We start from the raw sequence: 22,112 nt of genomic DNA, 5'->3' as shown, positions 1-22,112 counted from the left end.
TTTGAATTATATTATAGCAAATAAGAAAAAATAATGGCAGCAGTAAATCTCAAAAAAGAATCACACGTATGCAGTCGAAAGCAATTGAAAATTTGAAAAAAAATAATATTTGTGATTTCAACAAAAAAACAATATTATAGTTCTCTATGAATGTTATCTGCTTTAAACTAGCAAGCTTAGAGGTGTGTCTAAGATAGAATCTATGTCTTGGAAATTGTAACCTTGTTCTAAGTTTCCTCCATTTGGATTTATGACATCAATAAAGCACGTAATAGGCAATGGCCCCCAAATATAGCCGTGATTAAACGGAATATCTGGTTGAATAGATACGCATAGAAGTGGGTCGTCACTTATCATGTTAATTTCTCCTGAAACAAACCATAGCAATAGCTTTCCCTTTGATCCCTTGGAATTCTCTCCTTGGAAATGCCTCGGAATACACCAAGTCCATGAAGAAAGTGAACTTTCAGTATCATATTTACCATCAAATGGATGGATGTCATACGGAATACGGTTCAAAACTGCATCAGAACTCACTTCTTCACACTTTCCGTCAATTAATCTCTTAATTTTTATTCTTTTAGTATTTTCACCTACAATATCAACTAAAACCCCATCCAGAAGCTTCATATCTGAGCCACCAGACTTATAGACAACTATTGAACCCTTAGAAAAGTCACTATTTGTAGATTCTGTAGGAATAAGTCTCCACCAATCTTTCTTAACTTCAAAAGTGGGGATTGAAGGAGGAAGAAAGTTCAGAAGAGAAGTTGAAATAGAAACTGGAGTGATTCCTTCTATTGAAGAAATTGACTTTAAAATTATTTCTCCAGTTTCTGTTGAAATTGATTCAATCTCTCCATTTACCCAATACAACTCATCGTTTAATCCTTCAGGATTATATACAAACTGTACACGAATTCCAACCTTAAAATCAATCTTTGGTAGTGTATTTAACATTGACCAAGCCAAATTGGAATACTCTTCTACGTAAACGTTTTGATATATTTGATTCTGCAAGCAACAATCCGAGGAATTAAGATGTGGAAATAAATGAGTAGGGGCCAAATTTGCATGTCCTTTCTTTTTCACAAGAGATCTATCAATATCACGACAAATCAATTTGGGAATATTCTCAACTGGCATTGACTCTTTGATCAGCTCAGATCCCTTAATGGAATTTGAGTTACCATGTTTCGTTGAACTTTGTCCAAAACCTTCAATCTGAATCTTCTTTGATCTAAGAAAAGGTAATAACCATTCACTAAAATTGTTTTCTAACCCTGACCTCAATTCTTTCATCAATTTCCTGAAATAATCTCTTTGAGTGATACCCTTGTCATTTGCTTTTGGAGGGGGGTTTGAGGACTTGTATGTATTTACCTTTGAGATAAATAAATTCAAAATGTCTGGCCTAACTTTAGGTAGAAGTCTCCACTCCATTGATGCTACTGCTGTCACTACATGCCCTGGAAGCTTTGGAGAAATCTTTGAAATCTCTGGTCGTCTTGAAAATAACCACCAAATGTAATATGACCAATCAGTAACTGAAGAATATTGCTCCGGTGAAACTATGGTGGTTTCTTCTCCCACAATACAAGAGACAAAAATCTTCTCCATTGTTGGAATCTCTTCTTCACCACAATTCTTTATTACATCAGAAATCCTCTTTTCTGCCCACAATTTCTTCCATAGTTCTGGTGCTGATTCTCTTTTTTGTGCAATTCTTGCTAATAAGTGAGTTGGTATTTCTTGGTCAAGATCACTTAGTTTATTTTCTTTGCCTCTCATCAACTCATGGAAAAATGGATTACTCAAATAAGGTACGCTTCTATTGACATATTTCTCCCTCTTAATTGTATTTGCTACTTTCTTATTGTTGATGGAACTTGCAATTTTATCATTCTCTAGAGCAACTAAGATATCCTCCAATACATCTCCGTCCTCGCAAACTTTAGTGTTTAAATTATCATTATTACTCATGGAATTTTTTTCCTCTATTGGTAACTTTCCTGTTGGGTAATGTCCGGTTATGCCAAAGAGAAAATATAACTGTCCCGCTACCCAAATTACTTTTAAAAAAAAAAAAAAGTGAATTAAATTAAATAACTGAAAATTTTTCATTCTAATAAAAGAACAACGCTCCATTTTTTTTTTGAAACCCCATTTTACAATTAGTAGTATCGGAATATCAATAGTATGTTCTACAACCAATCAATTCTTATAGGTATGGTAACAGAAATAAATTAATAATCAAAAAACATTAAGTAGAACCTAAAGCATCTAAAACTAATCATTTTCATATATCTTATCTATAACTCAAATATTGCCTAACTTTTCTCAATTTTTATCCTCTTTAACTTTCCATTCTTTAACTTAATAAATCATTAAAGGAAACTTTGGCGCCTTCCACAGCATGTTATTTCCATTAAGATACATTATTACGTTAATTCCCGAGTGAGGATTAATGGGTATGTGGAATTAATCTAATTATATCTAAACATTTCTATCTTTTTTGATCTATTTGATTAATTTTAAGTTTTTTCTCAGAAGTATCGATTAAGGTAAATCCTTATTGCAAGAAAAGATGACTTACAAGCTAACATTGATTCGTCATGGTGAAAGTGAGTGGAACAAAGAAAATAGGTTTACTGGTTGGACAGATGTTAGCCTTAGTGAGCAAGGAGTAAGCGAGGCAATTGAGGCAGGAAGAATGCTTTTAGAGAAAGGCTTCAAATTCGATGTAGTTTACACTTCAGTATTAAAGAGAGCTATTATGACTACATGGACTGTCTTAAAGGAACTAGGTAATATTAATTGCCCAATTATTAATCACTGGAGATTAAACGAAAGACATTATGGAGCTTTGCAAGGGCTCAATAAGTCTGAAACTGCCTCCAAGTTTGGAGAGGACCAAGTCAAGATTTGGAGAAGAAGCTTTGATGTTCCTCCTCCAGTTCTTGAAAAGTCTGATCCAAGATGGCCAGGAAATGAGTTAATCTATAAGGGTATCTGTCCCTCATGTTTACCAACAACAGAATGTTTGAAGGATACTGTTGAAAGAGTTAAGCCGTACTTTGAGGACGTAATTGCTCCTTCAATCATGTCAGGCAAATCTGTCCTAGTTTCTGCTCATGGGAATTCCCTTAGAGCTCTTCTCTACTTGCTGGAAGGAATGACACCAGAACAAATCCTTGAGGTTAATATTCCCACAGCATGTCCACTTGTATTGGAGCTTGATGGTGATCTCAAGGTGACAAAGAAATACTATTTGATTAGCGAGGAAGAACTCAAGGCTAAGATGGAGGCTGTTGCGAATCAAGGAAAAGCTAAGTAAAGAGGCACGAAATTTTAGTAGCCACATTATCCTCTAAAGTAACTTTAGGGCTAGAAACTACTAAGTGTTCTTTAAATCACAAAAAGTCTATTTTCTGTTTATCTCAATTTGTATTTATATGAACTGATAGATATTTTTTATTTCAGGACAAAATGAACACGACAAAAAGATTCAATTTTGGGAATTATTAGAATTCTAAAATAAGTCTGAAATAATAGATTTCCTGTTATTAATGGGGTAATTATACCACCCATCCCTTTTAGTATAAGAGATATATTAGGACTATTAAAGTTGATAAATAAAGTAGCCCTGTAGCCCTATCCACTCTTCTTTACTGATTTAAATTCATACATTATTATTTAAAATAAGGAAAGTTTCAGGTTACTTTGTATTATACTTTAGCAAATAATGTCTAAAGTTACAAATAAATGATCAGGAGATTCTTATTTTAATGATATATGACACTTAATATTTATTCTTGCTCTTCCTCAGACCCTTCATCACCCTCAGTAGCAACTGTTGAATCAGAAAAACTTTCTTCATCCTTTTGTACAGAGGATGTCTTTGACTTGTAATTTCCCTCATTCTCATGTTCTGCAACCAAAGATTGGTCTGAAGCGCTTAAGTATTTCATTGGCTTTGAATATAATTGGTAAATTGAAGCTAAATTCTTAATCTTCAAAATCTTCTTTTCGTGTGACAAGAATCCTTTCCATGTAACTAATGCCTGGTGATCAGCAAATACAGGGAAAACTGAACCTAATCGTTTAGATAAAGTATCTGAAATGGTTTGTTCATCATCAGAAAATGCTGAAACTGCTGAGAAAATACCACAAATAGTGTTTGTGTAGATTGGAATGGTTGATCCCTTAACCATCTTATTAAGGATTTGCTCAGAGAAGTAAGCAAATAATTGGGAACGATTAACCAAAGGAACTGATAATCCATCGCATTTCTTTGCCAAGTCAGTAGCAACACATTTGCCTTCTGGAGTAGTAGCTTTACACCATGCACTGTGTGCTTTAACCTTGGATTCGAAGATAACTGAATCCTCGAGTAAATAAGGTCTATGAATGGCATGATCTTTTTCTAATAAGAAGATCTCTCTGATCTCAGTAAATCCGTAGATCTTTGTAGTTGATAAATCACTTGAAGGTAACAATCTGTAACCAGATTTGGAGCAAATATCAACCAAGACATTATCTGCAACATCCTCCCATTCTTGTACATGGAGACCAAAAACGGCCTTAATTGACTCAGCGCACTGTTGAGCAGAGGAATTCTCGAATGGATTGAGTTCTTGTAAAGTGTAAGAAACTTCAGAACAAACATCACGATAAATCTTAGAATCAACGCCTTTTGCGAGAGGGGATGCTGAAATGGCTTCCTGAAGAGCTTCTGACTTGTGGATAGCAGCTCCAAATAATCTTGAAGTGTATGGAGCAACTTTTGGGAAGGATCTTAAGTTATAATGAGCAGCAATCTCAGTTGGGTTCATTAAAGCCAAGTTCAAAGGTCTCAAATCAATGGCTGGTAATGATGGCATTTTGAAGATTCCTGAACATATTTCCTTTCTAATGAACTCATCTAATCCTGCCTCATTTCTCAAAGCAACAGTAGCTCTCAAAACGGATGCACACTGAACATCGTTTCTCATTTCATCATACATAGTGATCAATATTCTTAATCCTAAACAAGCATCCTCAACAAAAGCAAATCTGCCTCTTTCTCTTAATTTGGATGCAGCACGAACTGCCATATCATACAATTTACCAGATCCCATAGTGGAAAGTAATCCAAACTTGTAAGGTTCTCTTCCATACTGTTGAAGTGCCAAGCATTCGTTAGTATCTCTGAACAAGCCACTTGGTTTGATTGGAAGTACTCTTCCTAATTCGCTAGCACCATGTCTATCAGTGCGTTGCATTAATACTGGGCCAGTTAAAGTAGCAGATTTACCCCATAATGGTGCATCAGTTGGAACGTGTCTTCTGAAACGGCTTGCTTTTTCAAATGGTCCCTTTCCAGATTCAATAGGATGAGTGGGGAAGCTTGGAATTCCGGAAACAATCTTCTCTGGTAAGACATATCCTGGGATCTTGGAGGCCTTGTATGGGCCAATCAAATGCCAGTACGTATCTCCAATATCGCGGATGATAATTCTTTGTGGTCTGAATCTCTGTAAAGTACGGACACTTTCAGCCAACATGGGTGGTAACATTCTAGATCCTTGCCATCCAATAGCCTGAACAACCAAATCTCCACCTGCAAATCTAATGGCACTAACTGGCCAAAATCCTGCAGCCTTTTCGACCAATAATTTACCTTCAATTGAAGAGGAGCCACCAGTGCTACTCTGTAAAAGTCCTCCTAAACCAGGATGCTCTGGAGTTGGAATCATTGTAATAGGTGGAGTAATAAAGACACGATAACCTCTTGATGCTAAATCCAAGGCTCTTCCTTGAACTTCCAATGTGTTCCTTGACTTGGAGCTGATCCACATTTGGTGCCCCCCACTCTTAACCTTTCTAAAACGTTCATGAACTGGGTTCATGTCAGTTGGAGCTTGTAATGAGGCAGAAAGCTTGGATGGGTCCCAAACAACTAGGAATGGGTTCTTTGGGTTGCTCTCATCCAAAAACTGTCTTACCTTTGAGTGACTTCCTGGCATGTACAATCCAGCCTTCATGGTTCCAACCGGGCCTACTCCAGAAACCATCTTATCATGAATATATCCTCCCATTGGTCCCATTGGTCCACCCATTGAACCGAATGGACCTCCAATTGGACCCATTGGACCCATTTGGCCACCCATTGAACCTAATGGGCCTCCCATTGGACCCATTGAACTACCTATTGGTCCTCCCATTTGGCCACCCATTGAACCTAATGGACCTCCTATTGGACCCATTGGACCCATTGGACCCATTGGACTACCCATTGGACCCATTGGACTACCCATTGGACCCATTGGTCCCATTGGCCCGTAAACGTTTAATGAAACCTTTCCACCAGTGCCAGCATATCCTCTAATTCCGGATGGTCCCATCATTGATGGAACACCGAATCTTGAAACTTGAGAACCTAAAGCTGGAGGAATCCCTGGAACTCCTGCTGATAGTCTTACACTCTCCAACTCAGAGAATGTGGATGGATAAGGACCGAGCATTGTTTGAGCATCAAATTGAGTGGCTCTTGCCATCAAAGCCTTAATATGATCATCTGGTAATGGCCTTCCCTTCTCATCATGAGTTGGAATGGAAAGCTTACCACCTGGATAATTCAACATATACTTCTCAGGATGGTAGTTTGGGCTGATTCTCAATGCATGAATCTCCTCTAAAGAGCCTTCTCTTGCTGAAAAGCCTCTCTTCTTCAAAAATTGTAATCTAAGTCTTCCCTTAACTTTTGCTGAAACTTCTCCATCAGTTTGAACAACTACCTGATGTACCTTCTCATCCCATGCTTCCTCAACTCCAGCTAAATTCAAGTCAGATGGAGCGAACAAAAAATTGTTAAAGTTGGGACGGTCTAGTCTGGGTAATGAAGGAGGACTTGATGTTAGCTTAGAATCAAACATCTTCTTCTGCTCCTCAGCCAGCTTAATCTGAGCTGCAATTTCTGGATCTTTCATCATTCTATCGCTAACCTTAATACCACTAATAATCTGTGGAGTTCTTGCAGAATCCATGATCTGCCTTTTAACCATATTTCTTGCAATGTTTCCACTTCTAGATAAATATCCTGCCCCAAGACATCCTCCTATCAATGCCAACTCAACCACTAGAATCAAAATATTTCTCATCTTTTATTTCTAAAAGCCTCAAATATATAATTTATTAAAGACAACTCTTCTTTGAATATATATATATCCTTCAATGATTCACTTCTCCTCTTATGAACCCTTATTTATGATCAAGTAAGTGTCCAATATTTTTATCCTACCTTGAAAAACAAGGAATTATTATTAGCTCTCACTCTCTCACTTTCAATCTCCTACTTATCTGCCTTTGTTGCACTGGTAAAAAAAATTCTACTCCTCATTAGATCCAGTAATATAAATTAATAGATGGCGCCAACGCCGAGACTTGCATCTATTAATCTTTTTATTCATCTAGCATTTTTTGAATGTTATACAAAAATATTACGTACAAATCAACCGGTAGAAATAGTTATTTTTGACTTTCTAAATCAATTTTTCTTCCTATTTTTTGCACCTTTTTTCATTGGTAAGATTCTCAGCAATGCATCCTAGGCTGTCTTTCTTTATCCAATAGAAGTTTTATCTGCATTATCAGATATATTCTTCTTCATAGTTAGTTTTGATCTTTTGTTGAGTGTCTTTGATTTTTTTTTTTTTTTGCCTTAAATTTGCCTAAATTCTCCGTAGCTTTCTTTTACTGTGAACTTTTTCAGAAAAAGTTCCCGCCGGATTCTAATATGCACGGGTCACTTTATACCAGAAGCAAATTGGAGGTTGAAAGTTCTGATAATATCTTTCCCAGTTTTGTATGAAATCAACTCAAAATTATATGAATATCCCTGGATTAATCGTAATTAAGTGAATTTTAAATCTGGCAATCCTCTAAAACTTTTTCTCTAATAAATTTTGCCAAAGCTATGGACGTTCTCAAAGTAATAATATGAATAGCCCTTTAAACAATTCAAATCAACCCACATCCAGAAATGTGGAAAAGATTTATATTGAGATCAAGGATGCTTCAGAAGATTCCTCGGGTTCTGAGAATGACATTTTAATCAGAAATGGCATGCAAATAAAGCAAAAGCCGTTTCTAATTTGGAAGACACAAAACCTAACAATTGGTCATTATATTCTATTTTATGGGTGTATCCAAGGATATATGGAGCAGTTATTCCCTGCAAACTACACACTTTTTGAAAGCCTTTTATCAATGGATCCTGTTGCTATTGGTACAGCAGCTTTCTTACAAAAGCTTATGTTTACTATTGCTTCACCATTTTGGGGAATGATAATAGATAACTCGGACCCAATTAATATTATGAGATTCTCAATTATTTCATTAACAATTTCTTCACTTCTAATATGTTTTTCACATACAATAAACCAATTTTTCTTTTCTATGTGTTTTTGGGGATTATTTTCCGCAGTACTTGGTCCATTATCGCAAAAGATAGCCTCAGATAAGATTTTAGATGGTGGAAGAGGAAAATACTTTGGACAACTTATGTTTTTCCAGACAATTGGAAGACAGTGTGCTCTACTATTTACAGGATTTGTAAGCAATAAACATCAAATTGAAACTTCAAAGCAATTTGGACTCTGGATGTTTCCATTTCTTCTTTCAAGTTTATCTGGAATAGTTCTTTTTACATTATTAAAAATATTTATTTCTAGTACTAACAAAGACTATCAGCAAAACCAAAAACACTTATTTTTAAAATTTAATGGAATTTCATCTATCAAAAATTTAGGCTACGTTTTCAAGTCAAAAACTGTAATTTCGTTATTTATCCTGGGAATGGTCAATGCAATCCCCAGAAGCGCTTTGAACTTTATTCCAATGTGGCTCCAATCAACTGGACTTTCTCAATTTAGCGCTTCATTCATTGTTTCAATTAGCTGGGTTGCTGCAATGTTTGTATCGCCTATAGTTGGTTTTGTTAGTGATATATTTTACAACTTCTCTCCTTCCAAAGGAAGGATATTGATGGCTCAGCTTTCCCTAGTTTTTAGATCCATATTCCTATACTTTCTAATTGCAAGAGTTCCTACTGCAGTTTCTTATTTCGATTCCGAACAATCTAAATTAATGGTTTATTCTATTATTTCGTTCATTATTGGATTATTTGCAGGATGGCCTGGAATTGGCGCCTGTAGACCCATCCTCTGCGAAGTCATTCTACCTCAACATAGAGCAACAGTTTTTGCTCTATCATCCACATTCGAGGGAATTGGAGCAGCATTTTTTGGAACTAGATTTGTTGGAGATCTTGCAGTTTCTATTTTTGGATACAACTCAAGCAAAAAACTCTCAGGTTCTACTTCAAATTATGTTGCACTGGGCAATGCCATTCTTTGCATGACAATTTTCCCTTGGATAATCAGCATTTTACTTTTCTACTTCATTACAAGAGAAGGTCAAAAGATTGTGCACATCACTAAGGACAAATCAAGCATGGAAAAGATTCCCGATACACATTCATTCATTGAAGTCAAAGCAGTATAGCATTTTTTGACTCAATTAATTAAAACATATATATATATCAATTTATACTTATCTATTTTTATTTTTTGTATAGATTTAGTCTCCTAAAGATCTGTTTTTTTAGTTATACTTTTTTTTTCTCTTTACACTTGTATATCTAAGTCTACACTTTTTAGGCGCCAATTTCACATGCAGTGTAAGAAGTTGACAATTATCAAGATATACTGATCAGAATAATAAATTTAATTGCCAAAAAAAGAGTAAATTTTTCCAAAGATGGATGTTACTCAAATTTTTGTTTGCGAGGTTAGTTTACTATGATTTAGCTGTTATTTATCATTTACATATTGATTTTTGTTCTTTAGGAATGTGGATCTGCGTATACTGGAAGAGAAATATATAGCCGTCACTTAGAAATGGCTCACAAAAAGAAGACGAATGTAAGAAAAATTATAGAGAATGCCAAAAGCAAGGCTGGAAATGTGACAAGTGCTCCAACTTTTGTAGAGTCTTATCTCCCTTCCAAAAATAAGGATGGAAAGGATTCAAATACTAAGAACCAGAAAGCAGACTTCCCAAGGGTCTCCATTGACCCATTCGACCCTAAAGAAAAGAATTTTGTTGAGGAAATTGGTCAAGGAGTTGCTGCTGAGAGACTTGCTCAATATCTGAATGCCACAGGCTCCTCCTTAGCAAAGGAAATCCCAAAGTCTAATGTGTCTAAAGTGGAAAAATCTGCAAGTAAGAAGCCTGAAGATAAATCAATATCATTAGATGAAATCTCCAAGAGTCTCCTCCCTATTCACTTAGATATTGTCAAACTTTCTCAAATTCCACCAATTCTTGGGTTGCAACTAGAAGTTTCCATGGGTCAACTTACAAACTGGTGCAACCAAGTTGAAAAATACATCGAGATTAAAGGACAAAAAAAAGGTTTATTTAGAGCAAAGAAGAAGTCCCTTCTGACTAACTTTGAAAAAGTTCTAGTTCAATCCAGAGAATATATTAATAACACTCTTCGTCCGGAAGTAAAGAAGTGTTCTGCAATTTGTTCACTTCTTGAACAGCAATTCAATGAAGTAGAGTCTATCAGAACAAAAGTTAATAATATGTCAAGATCAGGATCATACTCAGCAACTGAGACTTCTGAATTGGCTTCAAAATATAATGAAATCTCAAAGACCTTTCTACGTGAAATTGTTCACAACAATAAAAAGAAATTGTTCTGGAATGCAACAGTTGAGGAGATCCATAACCAAGTAAAGGAAATGGTCAATCTATTTAACGAGCAGATAGATATGTTATCTAGAGAATTCAACTCGAAGATGATTTTTACTCTATTTTTACCGCAAAAGGTTATTTTCATCTAATTCTATTGTAGTAGATCAAGAGGGGGGAAGAATGTGAAATCAAGGATGATTAACGAATGGCTTCTCTGTTTGTGTATAACTTATTTCTCTAATTAATTATTCCTCTTAAACTTTTTCTTTTAAACTTTTTTGTTTCGAGCAATTTATTTCCTTCCTCTAAATCTTTGACTCGTAACGAATAGCCGCCAAAACTTGGGTACTTCGAGCTATTAATTGCAGAATATTGGATTTAATTTGGGGCACTATGGCCCGATCTATACTGTTTATTAAAACAACAGAGATAATTATTTTTCTGCACTATCAGAACTGTACTAATTTCTTTTCATTATTCTGATTCAGAGGATTTTTATTTGAATTAAAAGATTGCAAGAATCTTAAAATACTCAAGGCTCACAAGAAGACTTTGAATATGGAACTTTTCAAAAAGGTTTTTCTCTTGGCAATCTTTTACTTTGGACTTTCTGCCTCGCAGGATTTGAGCATTTTAAGCGACCCAGCTAGTAATCAAATAGGTAATACTGAATCCCACACAGAAGATCTAGAAAACTATGTCAGCATAGATAATGATGTTGAGAAGATTAATAGAAACGTAACACTTGAGCTATTGAATGGTGAAAACACAAACAAAAATGATATGTCTGAAACCTGGAACTTACATCTTAACAATGGTGAAACCTTCAAAGAAAGTGATAACACTTACTACTCCAAAATTGGCAAGTCACCTGAGAATATTGCAAAAAATATCCCGGATATCAGAGCTGCTATTTTGAATTGTATGAATCAAATCAGATCTGTAGAAGGAGAGAAAGCTGCAAATATGAACATGTTAGCTTGGGATTACACAATTGAAGGATATGCAACCAACTCAGCTCAAAGGATATGTTCTACTGGAGAAGTTCTCCAAAGCCCTAATGTATGGCCATACAAAGGAGCTGAGGGAGAACTAATAGCCACTTCTCCTCAACTCCATACTGCAGATCCTAGGACAGTAATGGATAAGGTCTGTGATCTTGTTCAACAGTGGAACAATACAAGTTCTCTCTTGCCAAGACAAACAGATTTTTCAAACATTTTTAAATGGGATATTGGAAATTCTTACCAGTATGCAGAACCATACTTACAGCTTGTTTTAGCCAAGACTACCGTTGTTGGATGTTCTTTCCAAACAAACTGTCATGATAATGTTGGAACTGTTGTTGTTTGCCAATTTAGTGATAAGCCTGACCCAGAAGTCCCTCCTTATGCACATATTCACAAGGCTTTCAATCTCACTGAACCTCAACGTCAGCCATGCGGAAGATGTGGTTTTGGAGCCAAATGTTGTTATCAAAATTTGTGTGTTGGAAGAGACATTGGATCATCCTGTCCAAAATGTACTTTTTCAGATCCAATTAACGAAAATAATGATGATCTCTCCTATTGCTTGGATAAGTATTACCAAACCTGTTCAAGCTCGAACTGTCCTGATGCATGTGTAGATAAGCATCAAGTTCCTGAAGGAATTCTTATAAACCAATGTTTATGTACTTCCAAACAACTTATTGAAGATATGCTTCTCTTTGATCAACTACCCCTCGACCCTCAGTTATCTTATACTGAGGGCTGGAAAAATAAGAAGGTCTATCTTCACGGAGTCTGCAGAAACATCAATGGAGATGCTCCAAAAGTTATTGAAATTCCAGATGTAGGTGGAAATCATGAAGAACAAGAGCCTGAAGAGGTGAATATTGGAGCCAAAATTATCTCTTCAGATAGCATCAGATCAGCAGTTTTGAATAATTTGAATACTGTCAGATCATCTCAACCTGCTGCTGATATGGCAATGTTAATGTATGACTTTACTCTCGAAGGTTATTCCAGAGTCAGAGCCAAACAAATCTGTGAGTCTGAAGATCAATTCTCAGAATTCTTGGGTATCAATGGAACCTTCCCACCATTTGTCAAATGGCCATACAGAGGAGGATCTGGTGAAACATTGTATCTGTTAAATGAGACATCCTCCATTCCAGTTGATATTGACGATCAGGAAATGGCTAATATGCAATTAGGAAATGCTGATCCAATCCAGATTATAGAAGATGCAGTACAAAGTTGGTATTCTGAAGGTGAAACCTTTGATTTCTACAATGTTACAAATAACTATGGAAAAGACTTCTATAACTATAGAATGATTCTAAGAGCAGAAGCAACAGGTGTTGGTTGTTCTATAGCAACTAACTGTAAACTAAATGGTATTAAGACAGTTCTTGTTTGCCAATACAACTATCCAAACTTTAAAGACCCAATGCACATTAAAGAATCAATTTCAAGAAGAAAGCTTTTGGATATCAAATATTTAGAATATGACTTACCTTATCTCCATATTGAAGCTGATCCATTCCTGCTCCTGCAACAAAGAAGACCTTGTGGTCGTTGTAGAAGAGGTTCCACATGCTGTGAAAACAATCTCTGTGTTGGTATTGATATATCACAATCTAGTATTACTTTTGTTCCCCCAATTCTGGAAAACCGTCAAAATGGAGGTTGCAGATCTGCCTTTGTGAGACCTTGTAACCAACTAAATTGTCAGGTTAACTGCATGAATCCAAGTAGTTCATATTTAGCTCACCAATGTTTCTGTGTAAGTCCAGAAAATATGAGTAAACTTGCTTTTGCAAATCCCGAGGCTTTAGAAGTTAACAAAACTCTTATTGAGGAAATTTACAACAGAAATACTACTACTGATGGATTTAACCGTATGTTAATGATAGATGGAGTTTCTACTCCATATCCCATAGCAACTTATGGTTACTTATTTGGTTTGGTAAACTCTCATGGTTTATGTCTCAAGCTTCCAGGCTTTGAAGAAGAATATAGTGAGACAGTAATGGATTCTATTGAGGGTAATATAACTGCTAACATTGAAAGAATGGGATTCTCAATGGATAACGACAACATTACATTATTGTCTGACGTCTTTATGGATTTACCAGAAGATGATTCTTTCACTCAAAAAGATTTAACTGACAAATTTAGACAAGAGTTTTTGCTTGCAATCAATAGTTTCAGAAGTATTGTGGGTAAATTTGCAACAAACATGAACAAATTGGCTTACGATTTCACGTTAGAAGGAATTGCTAAGTCTTCAGCAAAACAATGCCAAATTGCATCTCTAAATAGGTTCTTTGAAATCAATGGAGTTCCTCCTCTAACTTACTTATCTCCAGCTAATGAGACACTACTCCCAAATAATGTAGCATCCATAGTAGCTAGCTGGGCCAAACCACTAATCTCAACAAATGGTAATATTCAAGGTGAAAATTTCCTTGAATCTTTAAATAAGCATGGAAAATCCATTCCAGATTCAGCAAAACAACTATTTAGTGCTCATGCTACTTCTGTTGGTTGTTCAATATTTTCAAATTGTCCAGAAGGAAGATACTTTGTAGTTTGTCAGTTCAATCATCTTGACAAAACGGAATATCCCTTTAAGCCAATAGAAGATGGATTAAATATTCCAAAAGCTCCATGCAGTTGTTGTGGATCAAAAGCAAGTTGTTGTGAAAATAATCTTTGTGTAGGTGGAAATAGTATTGGACAAGATTTCTCAGTATGTAATGATATTTCCCTCAGTAATGAAGATGGAAAGTCATGTAGTTCCTCTTTTTACAAAAACTGCAAAGATCTGAACTGTAAGGGCCAATGCCTAAAACCATTGGAAGAAAGTGATCCTTTCTATGATCACTACATTTTTAACCAATGTACATGCAGTAAAAAGAAGAGTGGAAGTTCTCCTCAGTCAGGATTACTACAGGATGGAAAAGCCTTGATTAGAGGAAGTTGTATAAGTGTAAATACGACTAGATTGGATTCTCCAAGTGTTCTTGTAACACATAACAACTTGTTAGATTTGGAGCTTATTTCTAATGGAAGAAATGGCAATACAGTTTCTCAAGCTCTTTCATCAGCTTTACAAACTGAACTCAAGGGAAAATTAACAATACTAGATTCAAGGCCTATTCTTTATGCTTTGAATAAGAAACGAAGCAAATTAGGTGAGAATGCAGTTAATATGAATATGTTAAAATGGGATTATTCTCTACAAGGATATGCTCAAAACTGGGCTACAGTTTGTTTGGCAGGAAAGAACAATAATAGTCCTCATGAATTCCCATACAGAGGTGGAGAGAGTGAGGTTATTTATTCTTCTGAGATAGGTGAAGAATACGACGAGCGAAATTCTCCTTTGAAGATTGTGGATTCCTGGTTTTCAGCTGAAGAAGTATATGAAAGAAATAATGGAACAATTCCAATTACTCCAAGAGTCATGGATTTCATTACGGTGTCTCAAGCAACAGCCTCTTCTGTAGGTTGTTCGGTCGTTAAAGGATGTCCAAACGCTGGATTTGTTGTAGTTTGTCAATTTGACTCTGCAGTTAATCTAAGTAAGTATCCTTATATAAGAATTTCAGAAGCCAAGGAAAATAGTGTACCTGAATCACAGGCTCATCCCTGCGGAAAATGTTCTTCAGGATCAACATGTTGCAGTGAAAATCTATGTGTAGGAATATCTCAGAACCCAAGCAAACTCGCAGCTCCATTGATTGCAAAGCTTTCTTCCAGTAGAAATTGTATTTCGTCCATTTCCAAAAAATGTAGCCCAGGATTATGCTCAGAAGGTTGTATTCCCCAGGTAACTTCTGAGGAATCAGAAAAGATTACTTTATATGATGAGGATAACTCAATTCAATTTACAATTAATCAGTGCCAGTGTGTCTCCGGAGAATTCTTGGAAACGCCAACTGATGCCTGGAAATTCGGAATGGTACGTAGAAACGGAAATTGCGAGAAAGTAAGAGGTTATAGTGTTGAAGCAACAAAAACTCAAATTCATTACTATAATGCAGTTACAAACACCACAGGCAGTTCTAATCAAGACTCTACCATTGATAATGGCAGCTTTGAAGGGAAAAAAGATAAATCAAAACAAGAATTCTCGCAAGAGTGTATTGATCGAGCTAATGAGAATGGATTGTCCTTGAAATGTATCGAAAATCCATTAAAATGCTCTAGCCACACTTTATGTTATGCATACCCAAGTAGAAAGAATTGCTTCTGTAGAGACGAGAGTAGTGAAAAATGCGAGGCATTAAAGCTTTGCAGAAGAGATTTGCAAAATCCAGTTGACTTTGTAAATCCAAATTGTACTGGCAGACACGCCTTATCTGAAGGCTGTCCTTGCTCAAAAAATATATTCAGTCTAGAGTGCAGCTGCAGTGTCTACCCAAAAAATCCCGGATGCCCTTGTGATAAGGAGCCAAAATCTTTCATATGCAAGGATTTACTTAGAACATCAGAAGCAGCCCAAGAGAAAATAAGCTTTGCCTTGTCCGAAGTTAATCGCGTTTCTAAAACACTAAGAGGTTAGGGTAATTAGCTAGGCATTGTGTGAATGTTAATCTTCATTTATCTCAGTTTCGTTTTCTCTACTAATCCGAAAAATATTCCAAAATGGTTTGTCTAGAATACGAGTTATATTTTGGTTCAGGTTTCCCGCCTAAAAGCCTGTTTTTTTTCGTCATAAAAGAAATAAATTACTGAATGAATGGTGATTAAAAAAAAAAAAGGGTGAAATAAAGAAAATAGTTCGGATACTATAAATGTGTTCCAAAATAACTCCATGAATTTCAAAATTAATAATGAAGGATAAAACTTTAGTAAAAATTTATTTCTCTGTAAATAAGAATGTCACAATAGATTTCATATAATTAAATTAAATAAAATTAACTAAAATTAAATAATATAAAAGAAATATGTAAAAAATAATTTCGCTTTGGAAATCAAAAGAAATCGATAATTATTTTAGTTAATGCTTAAGTAACCGTAATAAGGCGCCAAAAAAGAAATAACTAAACATAATAAATAACAAATCATTTAATAACTAAAATAGAAATTTGCAATGATTTGAAAAGAAATAATTCTGAATGGTGATTGATGACTGACATACGGAAAACTAGTTGCATTTCTTTATTTGTATCAAAAATTTTGGTACTTACCTTTTTTTTGGTGATTTTCACTTCCGATTTTGAAATTCAGAATAGACTGGGACATTTTCAAGAGACTAGTTTATTAAGATTGTCGGAAGGGCCTATAAAAGATGAAGAAAATGAGAGTTCCGGATCTGAAAGCTTGAATTTGAAAGCTACGAGCATTCTCTTGGAAATAGATAATCAAGAAGTAGAGAATGAAGTAAATCCCGAAGCAAAATTAAAAACAGGTAATACAAATGTTATTGGGAGTAATATGTCAGAATATTCTCTAGATGCCGTGGATGAGCTAATATCGCCCATAGTTAGTATGTGTTTGATTGAACTAACAAATATTTACGACATTCTTGAACTAGAATATAATTCAATTTCATCTGTTTCAATCTTGGATAATTTAGAAGAATGTATCAACACAAGAAATAAAATTAATGAAATTTTGAAGATAATTATTAAGGCCAAAGAATTGCTCTTTTATGAAAAGAATAGCAATCTTTTGGATAGCAATTCATTAAATGAAGACTCGAGAAAGGAAACCAATAACAAAAAAAGTAAAACTTCTGATTTATTCTTTTACCTTCAAGCAAATATGTCAATATTGAAGAAAACAATTTCCTTTTATAATATCAAATACAGGGTTTATTCAAGCCAAGAACAGATTCTTGGGCGAATTACTAAACTAATGAATGAAATTAATACTTTAATTCATAGATTCAAAAATCTTACCAAAAATAATAAAAATACATTTGAAAGAGTTATTTTTGAAATTACAAAACCTGTTTCCAAGGTTATTAATGAATATAAATCCATTTTGAAGAAAACCCACTTATTTATGTCTACCAAATACTACTCAAAGCACTCTAAGAATATTGAGCATTATGTACAGACTATTTCATGCATGCTCAAACATAGGCTTCAGCGTTCATCAGCCTTTGACGAACTATTATTTATGTTGAAACCAACTTTTAAATTATGTCAGTAGTTAAATTCAATCTTTTTTTATTCTAGAAACTAAAAAAGTAAAATTTCCTTGCCCAAGTTCCCGCCGAAACTGTGTGAATAGTTATTTCCCATGTACACGTTATTGTCATAATTAGACTTCATTTGTACCTTTATTTCATTCCATTCACTACCTAAAAGTGATCATAATCTAAATTTTTCTATATTTTCTTACTGATCTTAAGTATGGGAGGAAGCAGCGGACCTCCTGAATGGTGTTATCTTAGCAAAGATGGTCAATGCGATGGAAGGGGTGGAACTTATGTTAATGTAATTGGAAATGGAGGTCGCATTGGAAATGGAATGGCAATGACTATGATTCCTAACAATGACAAAGATGTAACATTCAACTTACAAATGAAAAGCAAAGGGACTGTAGCTACTTTTAGTTGCAAGGGAGGAGTTTCTGAGTTATCATTTTCTGGGGCCTCAGCGAGGTTTACAACTCCATCAATATCAGGATATAATCGATGTGCTGTAATTATTGGTCTGAGCGGAGATAGAATTCATGTTAGTCCTTTTGGCTCCAAAAATATCTCTTTAGGAAGTCTTCCAATGTCTCCAGATTCTTCCTTTAATGAGATTTATTGCGTCCCAGAATATGCTAGATACGGGGCTATTCATTCTGGGTACAGTCCTTCCCCTCAAGTTGTTTCTACGCCAATATCACAGGGAGTTACTAACGTTGATAGCTCTCTTTCGCTTCCTTCTACTACTACTACTACCACAACAACTACTACCACAACAACAACTACTACCACTGCGCCTCCAAAGCTCATAGTTGAAGCAGAAAAATACGTTATTGTTCCGAGTATACAAAGTGCAACAGCATCTATTTCTTTTTCAATTAGCAAGTCTTTATTATCCTCATCATCGCTTACTGTTACTTTATCAGATGTTGACTACCTAACACTTGCTAAAGTCAAGCTTAAATCTTGTTGTTTAGAGCTAACTTCAGATAATGAAGATCACTTTGATAAGATGACGTATAATGCAGAAATGAAGAGTTCATCAACACTAAATCTCACACTAGCTTGGACTAAAGCATTCATATACTTGATTCTAGTCTCCAGTATGACTGTTTTAGCCTCAGTACCAAGGTTTGCAAATCTTAACACACCTGCAAATGCAGTCCTTGAAAATAACTCTGGAGCAGAGCTTACAACTACATGGAGGTATTCAAGTGAGTTTGAAGTTCCAAGCCTATCTTCATGTAATCTCATTAATTATGATAGCTCGTGTAAATCAGCATCAGTATCTATAATTTCTCCAGTTGAGTGGAAACCTGATGTATCATTCCTAAGATATGGTTTTATCTCTCCAATAAGCAGTAATTACCCTATCTCCTTCTCCTTAACTTCTAGTGGGACCCTCTTTGCTTCTATTAACTTCAGTCAAACGGGTATTTCTATCTCAATACCATCTTCATCTCAAACTGCTTCCATGAGCTATATGAAAACTCCAAATCCTGGAGAATGGGTTTCTGGTGATATCTTTCTATTAAGTCCCAAATTTTTTAATACTTTAGATAGAACTGAAAGTACTAAGACTTGCACTATCATTAAGTCTACTTGCACTGCACCATCTTCTTGGTCTTCCATTAAAAGTTCTGAATTAATTGCCAGATATGCAATATTGTCAAAGCTTATTTTGGATTCTGGAATAGAAGAAAGTGAAGAACAACCAAAACTCTATGTTACTTATAAAGGAGTTTACGCACTAAGTATTAATGTTCCCAGTAAAGAACTGAATGGAGCAACAGTACAAGATAGTCCAACATACCAACCTCTAGTTTATTGGAGAGTATATAAAGGCCTTTCACCTTCTATTAGTTTCCCCTCCGATGAAATTTCTAAGGTTATTCAAAATGTTACAAACCCTGTAACTACCACAACAACTCTTTTCACTACAACTACTACAAAGTCTACAAGCTCTGGATCATGGATGGATAGCTTTTTATCATGGTTTTAAAGCATTAGGGTTTGATTCTACTGAAGATTTTTTTTACTTGAAAAAACTTAATTTAAAATTACTAGATAAAAGGGAACCAAATCTATTACTTCCTATTATTTTCCTGGAGTTCTCTCGATTATTTTAACAAAACTCTAACAGAGATCACATTTTGCAATTATCGTGTGCAAATTTGGTAACTTAACGTTTTGTCCTGTGATAGAAATAATCATCAAAAAATTAGTATTATCTTTTTTAGAAAGACCATGTATAAGTTTTATTTTTCATTAATTTCTTTCTTCACTTTTTCATTAATATTTACTAGCTTTTATTTCAATTATGAAAATAACTATGCAAGATTTCCCTTTAAAATATTCCAAGATTTAAGGATGGATTCCAAGAGTGGAATCTACATGTCAAAAATTGACCTTGAGACAGAAGTTTTTGATCAAAGTAAGTTTAACGAAAATATAAGGTGAGGTTGAATAACTTCAAACCTCCTTCCTTTGTTATCTGGAGATCATAAAATCTATTCATTACAAACTTAGGTTATGGATCTCTTTTTGAAGGATCAAGAAATGATACAAACTATGAGAGCCAATTAGAAAAGTTTGGGGGGATTCAAAGACAAGAGGGATTTTCAGGAGAGAACCTAGATCAAGATAAAGACCCTATAATTAGTACAGTAAAGTTTTTCAATACCTTCAGATTTCCCTTAAATTTGAATCCTAAGGGATTCAGGTTAGGCATGAGAATTAAATATGGTGCAAGTTCAAATCCAATTAAAATTATTTTCATAGGAAGGGACTTGAAGAATTTATTAAACATTATTATCAAAGAATGTAAGATATATCTCTTTTCTAAAGACAATAAGAGTAGTGGCTTCTTTTATGATAGTTCTCCTCTATTTATATCAAAGAATAGCACAGAAGATCTTCAATTGATAATGGATTGGACTGAAAATACATTCAGAGTTTCCGCAGTTAGACCTGATAACTCCCAGGTGGCTTTAGGGGGGATTGTAAAAACAGATTCTCCTTTGGTAGCTTTTGGATCTGCTTTTATAGGGGAAGCATTGAATCCACTCCAGATTGGATGGAGCTTCAAGAATATGCCTGGAAACTCCAGATTTGAATGTTTGATTAGTTATTTTGAGGAGAGATGTAAAAGTAACTCAATTCAAATAACCAATATATTGTATGAGAGTTTTCCTGGGATAAAAGCAGATGGGGGGTTTCTTAAGGTTGCTTTCCAATTCCCTCCAAAGGAGAGGCTCCCTGTTACTTTAAGAATTATGGAAGATAAAGAATTAGTAATGAGTATTCAATTTTCATTGGACCAGATGGTGATACATGAAGGTGGAAAATCCTTCAAGCATTTCTTCCTTAATAAATATCAAGAAGGGGAATGGTTAAATCTAGACTTGGTTCCTATTTCGAATTTGAGTTTGAATTACTTAATTTTTATACTAAAAACTTTATGCTCTAAAAGGATTTTTGATCTGAAAAGCACAAGTAGTTGTTTAGAATCCAGTCAAGAAGGAAATAATCCGGCCAAAGAATACAGAAAGCATGATTCAAAAAAAGGGTCTTGCAAAAATGAGTTTCTTCAAAATATAGCAAGAAGTGGAAAGATTTTAGGTCGTGAATATGGCGTTCCAGAAAGTCAACAGTTTGACGCTTTTCATTCTGGTAATGGTTTCAAACTTTTATTTGCAATAGATGAAGAAATTATAGGTAAGTGTAAAAATTTAGTCTTTTCAACCAAAATAATTTGAATCTAAAGGTAATTTAGTTCTAAAGAATGAATACTTGGATAGATTCAGTTTAAGCTCGGAAAATAGTCAAAAATTCCACAATTCTACGGAATATTATCATGGACCTCTGGGCTATTGGAGGCTAAGAGCAGGTTTCCCAAAATATATTGAGAATTTGGTAAGTTTTCTATTGTTTTGTTTTTAAAAAGAAACAATTTCTAATTTAAATGACTTTTTTTTAACAATCTTAAATAATATTATAATATTGGCAACCAAACCTATGTTGTAATTCAAAATACAGAATAACCTTGTTAATTACTCTTTATATAATGTAACTAGCTAGATGAATATACTACTCTATAACTATCAAAATAGATTATACTTTTTTTTTCTTCATATGTTTTTTAAAGTATCTATTGATTCTTTTAAATAAGTTTAAGTCCTTATTCTTTTTCTCATTATTGATATCGGCTTTATCACCAGAATCAA

At 34.7% G+C, this 22,112-nt stretch overlaps 10 protein-coding genes across 10 annotated transcripts; 8 read left to right on the top strand and 2 right to left on the bottom strand.

The window, feature by feature from the left end:
* Window positions 1–162: 162 nt before the first annotated feature.
* Chro.70470 (hypothetical protein) lies at window positions 163–2,148 on the bottom strand. Its single annotated transcript, XM_663459.1, has 1 exon — window positions 163–2,148. One exon carries the CDS (start codon window positions 2,146–2,148, stop codon window positions 163–165), a length of 1,986 nt encoding a protein of 661 aa, XP_668551.1.
* A 439-nt stretch (window positions 2,149–2,587) lies between these two features.
* On the top strand, window positions 2,588–3,337 carry Chro.70471 (phosphoglycerate mutase). The annotated part of the gene is made up of 1 exon (XM_663458.1): window positions 2,588–3,337. One exon carries the CDS (start codon window positions 2,588–2,590, stop codon window positions 3,335–3,337), a length of 750 nt encoding a protein of 249 aa, XP_668550.1.
* A 472-nt stretch (window positions 3,338–3,809) lies between these two features.
* Window positions 3,810–7,142, bottom strand: Chro.70472 (hypothetical protein). Its single annotated transcript, XM_663457.1, has 1 exon — window positions 3,810–7,142. The coding sequence occupies one exon, from the start codon at window positions 7,140–7,142 to the stop codon at window positions 3,810–3,812; it is 3,333 nt and encodes a 1,110-aa protein (XP_668549.1).
* An 838-nt stretch (window positions 7,143–7,980) lies between these two features.
* Window positions 7,981–9,546, top strand: Chro.70473 (hypothetical protein). Its single annotated transcript, XM_663456.1, has 1 exon — window positions 7,981–9,546. The coding sequence occupies one exon, from the start codon at window positions 7,981–7,983 to the stop codon at window positions 9,544–9,546; it is 1,566 nt and encodes a 521-aa protein (XP_668548.1).
* A 395-nt stretch (window positions 9,547–9,941) lies between these two features.
* Chro.70474 (hypothetical protein) lies at window positions 9,942–10,895 on the top strand. The annotated part of the gene is made up of 1 exon (XM_663455.1): window positions 9,942–10,895. One exon carries the CDS (start codon window positions 9,942–9,944, stop codon window positions 10,893–10,895), a length of 954 nt encoding a protein of 317 aa, XP_668547.1.
* Window positions 10,896–11,304: 409 nt separating this feature from the next.
* On the top strand, window positions 11,305–16,302 carry Chro.70475 (hypothetical protein). The annotated part of the gene is made up of 1 exon (XM_663454.1): window positions 11,305–16,302. One exon carries the CDS (start codon window positions 11,305–11,307, stop codon window positions 16,300–16,302), a length of 4,998 nt encoding a protein of 1,665 aa, XP_668546.1.
* Window positions 16,303–16,868: 566 nt separating this feature from the next.
* Chro.70476 (hypothetical protein) lies at window positions 16,869–17,900 on the top strand. The annotated part of the gene is made up of 1 exon (XM_663453.1): window positions 16,869–17,900. One exon carries the CDS (start codon window positions 16,869–16,871, stop codon window positions 17,898–17,900), a length of 1,032 nt encoding a protein of 343 aa, XP_668545.1.
* A 203-nt stretch (window positions 17,901–18,103) lies between these two features.
* On the top strand, window positions 18,104–19,888 carry Chro.70477 (polythreonine protein). The annotated part of the gene is made up of 1 exon (XM_663452.1): window positions 18,104–19,888. The coding sequence occupies one exon, from the start codon at window positions 18,104–18,106 to the stop codon at window positions 19,886–19,888; it is 1,785 nt and encodes a 594-aa protein (XP_668544.1).
* A 245-nt stretch (window positions 19,889–20,133) lies between these two features.
* On the top strand, window positions 20,134–20,346 carry Chro.70478 (hypothetical protein). Its single annotated transcript, XM_663451.1, has 1 exon — window positions 20,134–20,346. One exon carries the CDS (start codon window positions 20,134–20,136, stop codon window positions 20,344–20,346), a length of 213 nt encoding a protein of 70 aa, XP_668543.1.
* Window positions 20,347–20,615: 269 nt separating this feature from the next.
* Chro.70479 (hypothetical protein) lies at window positions 20,616–21,644 on the top strand. Its single annotated transcript, XM_663450.1, has 1 exon — window positions 20,616–21,644. The coding sequence occupies one exon, from the start codon at window positions 20,616–20,618 to the stop codon at window positions 21,642–21,644; it is 1,029 nt and encodes a 342-aa protein (XP_668542.1).
* Window positions 21,645–22,112: the final 468 nt, after the last annotated feature.

This window comes from Cryptosporidium hominis (genome assembly GCF_000006425.1).
Source record: "Cryptosporidium hominis TU502 chromosome 7 CHRO017096, whole genome shotgun sequence".
Lineage (NCBI taxonomy): Eukaryota > Apicomplexa > Conoidasida > Eucoccidiorida > Cryptosporidiidae > Cryptosporidium > Cryptosporidium hominis.
This window is presented reverse-complemented; position numbering and strand designations above follow the sequence as displayed.